At 32.7% G+C, this 8,877-nt stretch overlaps 1 protein-coding gene across 1 annotated transcript in view; it reads left to right on the top strand.

The window, feature by feature from the left end:
- Cript (CXXC repeat containing interactor of PDZ3 domain) overlaps window positions 1-1,694 on the top strand; it is a 10,015-nt gene extending 8,321 nt beyond the window's left edge. The window contains exons 4-5 of the mRNA XM_015479704.2: window positions 487-590; window positions 795-1,694. Coding sequence (XP_015335190.1) covers window positions 487-590; window positions 795-859 — 169 coding nt within the window. The 3' untranslated portion in view covers window positions 860-1,694. The remainder of the gene's footprint in view (window positions 1-486; window positions 591-794) is intronic.
- Window positions 1,695-8,877: the final 7,183 nt, after the last annotated feature.

Here is an 8,877-nt window from a genome sequence, read left to right as displayed (position 1 = left end):
TTTTTTTTTTTTTTTTTTTTTTTTTTTGGTATTTTTAGATTAGAGCAAAAATTGACACTTGGAAAATGTGGAGCCCTTTCACTTACGATTTCCCCCAGTTTTAACAGTTGTTTACCCATACCTACTTTCATAGCAGAGTTAATGGTTCATATATATGCAGTCATCCTAAAGTACTTACTTGGTTTTTATGGAATCAGTCACTCCTTTGTATTCACATTTTATCAGTTTTCATAATATTTATGTCACACAAATAGAATGACAAATTTGACAGAACCAGATTTGAAAAAAAATACAGCTCTTCCTAAGCATACAGCTTACATAGAAGCAGCAGAGATATTAGTCCATAGTCACCCAGGAGAGGTCTGCCTGTCAGCTATAGAATTTGAGAGAAGAATGGTGAGCATGAATTAATCCTGCATGTTGCTTAAGCAAGTTGAAAGTTTCTATTGTAACATACAATTTTCTTTCTTTAAAATCAAACTCTAGATTTGATCCATATGGAAAGAATAAGTTCTCCACTTGCAGAATTTGTAAAAGTTCTGTGCACCAACCAGGTTCTCATTACTGCCAGGGCTGTGCCTACAAAAAGGGTAAGTTTTTTAAAATACCATTTTTCTATTCCTAACCTACTTCATAACAAAATAGAACTTAAAGCATGTTCATGATTAAAAGTAGATATTTATTTTTCAATTTTCTGATGCTGGTAAATAATATTTTAAGCTTCAGGATTGACGTAAATAATCTATTCAGTTGGTATTATGATTTGATTGCTTATGTGTTTTCTTTTGTTTCAGGCATCTGTGCAATGTGTGGAAAAAAGGTTTTGGATACCAAAAACTACAAGCAAACATCTGTGTAGATGTATTGATGAAGTTGCTGGCTTTCTGTGATTTTTCTTTCTGCTTTGAATTTTCAAGGCATAAATAGATGTTCAACTTAAAAATAACCTATTTCAGGACAAATGATTAAGATTTAGCCAGGAAAGTTGATCAGTATTCATTCTTTTGCTCTCAAAATGTTCTAAACAGCAAAAATGTAACTAATATTTTCCTTTAAGTGGTTATTAAGAGCATTTTTTGAACTAAAGTGGCAAATTTAATGAAAAGGTATTTCTGAGTTCTGTATGCACTTTTTAACTTAACATTGTTTTATCTTATCCCCTCCATCTACTTTTATTTATAGATATTGTAAAAGTGAGGAGATTATTGATACTTTGCCTTGAACTTGGCATCCAGAATGAGGATTCATACCTCATTCCCTTACTGATGGCATAGTTCTTAAGAGTCAGCAATCCCTAATGAGTTGCAGTTTCAGAGGATATTTAAATATTTGAGGCCATTATTGCCGAATAGTTCCTTAGTAATTAATTCAGACCCAAATCAAAGACAAGTTGGATTTGTGATTTTAAAAAAATTTGTTTTTGAAGTCAAAGTGCCAGTTCCTTTCATATGAGAACAAGAATACAAGGAGTACCTGTGTGTCCATATGAATACACTGGTTTTCCGAAAACATATTACACATATTAATGGCTTGAATTCAAATTGATATGAAAGCTATGAGAATGGTGTTCATCCATGTTGATGTGTATTGAACACGAATCCCCCTCCTTTGGAAAAGCTCTTTGAAGCAGATAACAAACTTTCTTTTTTTAACCTCCTTCCTACCCCTCAAAGAAATAAATAGAACAAAGCAAACATCTCGACTCTTTTTTATAATGTAGATAACTTTTTAAAAATTTTTTATTCTAATTTGTTATATATGACAGCAGAATGCATTATAAGTCATATTAAGCACATATAAAGCACAATTTTCCATCTCTCTGGTTGTATACAAAGTATATTCACCCATTTGTGTCTTCATACATGTTCTTAGGATAATGATGTCCATCTCATTTCACCCTCATTTCTACCCCCGTGCCCCCTCCCTTCCCCTCCTACCCCTTTGCCCTATCTAGAGTTTGTCTTATCTTCCCAAGCTCCCCCTGCAACCCCACTATGAATCAGCTTCCTTATATCAGAGAAAACATTCAGCATTTGTTTTTTGGGGATTGATTAACTTCACTTAGCATTACATTCTCCAACTCCATCCATTTACCATGATTTTTTTTCTCTTTTATTGCGGAGTAATATTCCATTGTATATATATACCACATTTTCTTTATCCATTCATCTACTGAAGGGCATCTAGGTTCACAGTTTAGCTATTGTGAATTGTGCTGCTATAAATAATGAAGATAAATTGAGAGATTACTTTGAAGTTTCAATAAAGTTCTTCCTTATATTGCCTTCACAAATTCAAAACTTCTCCTTTTAAAATTTGCAACCTACTATAGGTGACCAAAAGGATATTCCCTATTTCCAATAGCAGTATGTATAAATTTGTGTCACTATAAAATATGTAGAATATTGTAGATAACATGATAATTTATATGGTAAAGACATTGCTTTTATTGTCTTAAAATTACTATGAAAAATATTTAAAGTTTTAACTGTATATTATTTTTCAAATAGTATTTTTTAAGATACATTGTTATTTTCCCAGAAAGATTACAAGAATAATGCAAAATAAATGTATCTCTGAAGCAAGAAGTATTCTCCTACGCTTTAATCAATTTGGTATTTTCAATTAAAATCATAGCACAAGGAACTTGTAGTTATACCCAGTCAGAGAGTGTCCCACATCTATTAAAAATTGGATTGTGTGACTTTGAAAAAAAATTTCTCAGGAATTATCTGAGACATGGACTTGTACAACTCATTTTTTTTTTTTTTTTTTTTTTGGATACTAGGGATTGAACTCAGGTACCATGAGCCACATCCACAGCCCTATTTTGTATTTTATTTAAAGATAGGGTCACTGAGTTCCTTACACCTTGCTTTTTTTCCTGAGGCTGGTTTTGAACTCCCTATCCTTCTGCCTCAGACTCCTGAGCCTTTTATACACACTCCTTGAGTAGCCTCTTTCTTTGGTTCCAGTGGCCAAACCGTGGAGTTTTTTGTTAGTATTATACCTCAAGGCAAAATATATTAGTAAACTTCATATTATCTAAAAAAAATGGTAATGTAACTATTGTAAATTGAATAGAAGTAGCTACTAGATGAGAATGAAAACCCAAAACAATGTGAATATAAAATGTGCTTTTGTAAAAGAAAAACAAGCAAAAATTTTAGAATTAAGGCCAAACATAAATTATCAAGGTAAACATAAAATTGATGAAAGAGCCTATTTTTAAATTCCAATTTATTTATTTTGTGATGCTGGAGATTGAACTCAAGTGTACTCTACCACTGAGCTATATCACCAACCTTTTTTATTTTTTTAGTTTGGAGACAGAATCTTGCTAACTTGCCTAGGCTGGTCACAAGTTGGCAACTTGTGATCTTCCTGCCTCATCCTCCCAAGTAGCTGGGATTACAGGTGTGCCTGGCAGAGCCTATTTTTTTTTTTAAAGTCTCAGATTATATTTTTAAAATACTGGGTACAAATACCAGTGGAATACTTGAGTAAATTTTTATATTCATCAGAATATATAACCACCCAAATGATGGAATTACATGTGTGCAGAAATTTAATGTTTCCCATATTTATCATTTACTCATCATATAAATTTTTTTCCTTGACCCATTGGAGAGCATGCTGCAGACATCATACCCTTTACCTTTTAATACTGCATATGTACTTCATAAGAAGCAGACTATGTCCAATTGGTTTTTGGTTTTCATCTTGGGTTTTTTGTTGTTGTTAGTTTGTTTTGTTCTTTATGTTTTAGTTTTTGGTCCCATGGGCAATTTCTTTTTAGATACAGAACCTAATCCAGGATTGTATGTTGTATTGTCATGACTCTATAGAACAGTTCCTCAGCCTTTCTCTGTCTTTTCTAATATTGATATTTTTGAAAAATACAGGATAGCTGAAGAGTAGAATTCCTCAGTTGGACTTTTCTGATGTTTCCTCATAGAGTATTATGCAACACCATGGGAATATTGTAAGAGATGTATCCCCTCATGTTTCCAATCCAGAGGCACAGAAGTTTGTCGCGACCCCTCGCCGGCAAGGGAAACATGACACAGGATTCTTCTTTCAACAGTTTATTCAGGCCTTGAGTCATGTATCATCTTCTAGCGCCCGCTGCTCGACACGCCCAAGCACAGCTTAATAAAGCCCCCCCGCATCCCAATCCTAAGCCGCCACGTGGATCTCTCTCATAGGGTGGTAAGGGATTGTGCGCCAACTCTCCATAAAAGGAGTTGTTTATCACAGGCCACAGTGGAAGCCGGCGCCATCTTCTAATGGCGGCCACGGTCTATAAGAATGGCTTACCACAGAAGTTCCCTTGGCTCCTTATTGTTGATAGCTAATTTTGGTCACTTGAGTAACATATTGTCCAGTTTCTCCACTGTGTAGTTCCTGTTTTTCCTTTTGCAACTTTTAGGTCATTTGTTAGGAAGAATTTTGAGACTGTGTTGATAATGCTATTCCCATCATATCTATCCCTTTTAGATTTAGCATCTTTTGATAATTTTAATCTGAGTAATTTTTACTAGAATGTTTGTAAATTTTTATTTTCCTAACTTTCTGTACTTATTAGTAGTCATTCAGTAAGGAAGATGTTTCCCTTATCTGTCATCAGTTTAGAATAAATGCTTTCTTCTGAACCATTTGAATATTCATTATAGACATAAAATGTCTTCTTCCCCTTAATACTTAAGAGCAAGGATGTTCTCCTTTATAATCATAGTAAAATTACCAAATTGCAATATTAATATCAATGCAATACTTATATCTGATTTTTCCATATTCCACTGTTGTTTCAGTAGTGTTCTTTGTAAGAAAAAAAACAATCTGGTCTGGGATTATACATTACATTTGATTGTCATGTCTCTCGTTTCCTTTAATCTGAAACAGTTATTAACCAGGTTTTCAAAAATGCCAAGATCAAGAAACACTGGGGTTTTCTGATATTTCTTCAAAATCAGATTGAGCTTATGCAGTTGGGGCAGAAGTGACCCTATCCTTTTTACAACATCTTATGGTATTAGTTGTTCTGTTAAAAGTATGTTAATTTTGATAACTTGTTTTAGATGGAATCTACTAGATTTTTCTGTTGTTAAGTTTCTGGTTTTTCTATTATATTAATAAATGTGGGGATATACTTTTAGATGAGAAATATTCTGTATCTCAACAGTTTCACACAATAATTCCAGTGGCATTACTTGGCTGAATTAATTGTTATTCTGATGTTTGTCAAATGGGTTTTCCAAATCTATCATTCTTTCTGTATTTATTAGGTGGCATTCTACTTTAAGGAAAATCCTCCTATTTCTCTCACACATTTATATAGTATAACCTTGTAGATTCCTGTATTCAGTCTGTTACTATAATTTGTTTTGATATCAAATTATTCCAGATTTGGAATAATCTTTTCAAGCAGCTCTTGGGTCTCTTTGACATCTTATTATTCTTAGAGCAACTCCTTACTTTCCAACGCAGGATATTACAGGTTCATCTTTGTTTTCATTTTTTTTTTCCTCCCACTCCAGCTCTGGAATTAGTTAACATTTCCCCAGTGTCCTTAATTTCCTTTAATGGGGATTGGTGTTTAGAAACTAAGATCTGGATCTCCTTAGTTGTCATTGCTTTTAGGCCCTTTGGTGGAAAGAGCCAGGAAACCTATATATTAGAAATCACAAGTTTTAGTGATACCTCCATTTTCATTCTAGGTCCCCAGGGTTCTTCCTTGCCTTTCCCCATTCCATATTTGTATTGTATTCCATAGTGAAAACTGGTTCTCAGTGTCATCAATATGGTTACTCATTTGTAGAACTCAATTTTTTTATATTGGATATGTATACAACTTAAAATTTGTAAGTTTTAAAAAGTATTTGGACAAGCCACAGTAGGGTTCCATGTGGTAATGTCATTTATCAGTCTGTCGTTATAGGAAGAAAGCTTGGGAACTTGTATGCATATGCTGTCTTCTAGATAAATTTAGCAAATTGTGCTAAGTACTTTTTTTTTCCAATTGAGCCAACATTTATTGGACTTCTTTATTTTTATTCCTAGTAAGACTGCTGTTATTGATTCTAAATTTTTTTAAGCAAGTACTTGATATGTAGTGCATCAAATTAATATGAAATTATAAAAGTAATGTGTATCAACAGAAACAAGGAAAATATTTTGAAAGAATACTAACTAGGAAAGACCAATTACAAAGCAACAATTATATTAAAGAGTTAGAAACTGAACGAAGGTAGTCCTGGGAGAATGGAAATAAAGAAGAGATTTGAAAGAAATTCAAAAGATTTGAAAAGACTCAAGATTAACTGCGGGGAAATGAGATGACTGTGAGTCACAGTGGGCCTTATTTAAACATAGCAGTAGTAGGTCTCTCCACTAGATGGCAATGATGCTCTTAGTTTTTCATTTGCCTCTATGGTAAAAAGATTTGTAGTTACAGCAACTTAAAGGTCAAAATGGACTTAAAGTTCTCAATATTACTGTAAATAAGATTGCCAGAGAATTTTGCTTTACAACATTAAAGGTCCAAGAAATATTTACATGTGCATATACATACAGGAAAGAAATACGGGTATATACATACAGATGTACTTCAAAATGTGACTGATTACATTGGCAGAAGTAAAATGGTAACCCTCAGAGGCCAGAAACAAAGAGAAAGTACAAATTTAAAGGGTAAAGTAGCACCAAAGCCAGTGCTTATATTAGGAATGTCCGCTAATACTTGAGGATCTAAACCTATATTTGATTTGATTGCAGTACTGGAAATTGAACCCAGGAGCACTCTTATCACTAAGCCACATCCCCAGTCCTTTTTTATTTTAAGACAAAACCTCATTAAGTTGCCAAAGGCTGACCATGAATTTATGATCCTCCTGCCTAAGCCTTCTGAGTAGCTAGGATTGCAAGTATGGGTAATCACTGTGCCTGGAAAAAGCTACATTTTAAAGAGCATCACAGATACTAACCAAAAGAAAGTAAAAAAGGTAGGTTCTAAGATCCTAAGGCATAAAGTGTTACTAAAGGTAAAGATCATTATATGATACAAGGTTCAAGTTTCCAAGAATACAAAATTCTAATGATGATATAGCTTCAAAATATACAAACAAAAAATTGTAATGGAAGATGTTCCACATTGCTTGCAGTAAATTGATAGAACAAGCAGTCAAAAGATGATAATTCAGGAAGATTTAAACAATTAACAAGTTTGATCGAACAGACAGAATATATACCCAGCAAGTATAAGCATTCTTCAACAAACAGGGAACATCTACAAAAAGTAATCATGCATTAAGCCATCAGGTCAAGATTTGATTTTATAAGAAAACTAGTTTTTAACCACAAATATTAAGTTAGAAGTGGATAGCAGAAAGATAATTTTTAAATATTTGGAAATTTCGGACACTTTTAAATAATCAATGATACAAAGAACCATAGGAAATTGAGAAATATTTAGGATCAAATGACAAAATATTTTGTCAAAATTGGTAGAATACAGCAAAAGTGGAATCTAGAGGGAAATATGTAGCTTTAGATATTTATATAGGAAAAATTAATGAGCTAACCATAAAACTTAGGAAAACGAGAAAATGGGTAGAAAGTAGAAATTAATAAAGAGGATAAATGAATCCTATCTAAAAATTTATTAGAACTCAGTAAAGCAAAAATTTGGTTCTTTAATAAAATTCTCAAACCTCTAGCAAGACTGGTCATGTCAGGAAAGGCCAATTTTATAAATAAATGAAACAATTACAGATGCAATAAAGATAATATGAACTATTTTGTGTTAATATATTTGAAATTTTAGACCAATATAAAAATATGCCAACTGAAACTACTTGAGAATAAATTAAAATTTTGTAAATTCTATTAACATTGAAGAACTTTTTATCAGGCATTGAAGACATACCAGAAGAGAGTGATTTTGCAGGCAAATTGTACCAAAATTCAAATAACAGGTAATTCCCATTACACAACTTTTTCACACAATGAAAAAATGGGAAGATCATTATCACTCATGGCAAAGATGGAAAATATTAGAAAATTAACCCAGCAATGCATAATAGCTAGTAATACATTGTGATCTTCGTGGTTTTAGAAATTCAAGTGTGGCTCACATTTTTTTATTGTTCTTTTTTATTTATACATGACAGTAGAATCCATTTTGTTATATATATCCTATTCTAATTAGGATCCCATTCTTATAGATGTGTATGATGTGAGATTCACTGTAGTGTATTCATATATAAAAATAGAAAAAATATGTCAGATTCATTCCATTGCCTTACCTTTTCCTATCCCACCTCCCTTCCCTTCATTCTCCTTTGTCTAATCTACTGAACTTCTATTCTGCCATTCCCCCTTTTGTGGATTAGTTTCCACATATCACAGAAAACATTTGACCTTTGATTTTTTGGATTGGCTTATTTCATTTAACATGAGTTTCCAGATCTATCCATTTACTGGCAAATGTCATGAAGTCGTTCTTGATGTGTATATATATACCACATTTTCTTTACTCATTCATCCATCAGTTGAAGGCACCTAGGTTGGTTCCCATAGTTTAGCTATTGTGAATTGTGCTGCTATAAATATTGATGTGGCTGCATCACTGTAGTATTCTTATTTTAGATCTTTTGGATATACACCAAGGAGTGGGATAGCTGGAATTACCTGTTATTTGAATTTTGGTACAATTTGCCTGCAAAATCACTCTATTCTGGTATGTCTCCAATGCCTGATAAAAAGTTCTTCAATGATAATAGAATTTACAAAATTTTAATTTATTCTCAAGTAGTTTCAGTTGGCATATTTTTATATTGGTCTAAATTTTCAAATATATTAACACAAAATAGTTCA

This window comes from Marmota marmota, unplaced genomic scaffold (genome assembly GCF_001458135.2).
Source record: "Marmota marmota marmota unplaced genomic scaffold, marMar, whole genome shotgun sequence".
Taxonomy (NCBI): Eukaryota; Metazoa; Chordata; class Mammalia; order Rodentia; family Sciuridae; genus Marmota; species Marmota marmota.
Note: the sequence above shows the minus strand (reverse complement) of the source record. Positions and strands in the feature narration are given on the sequence as shown.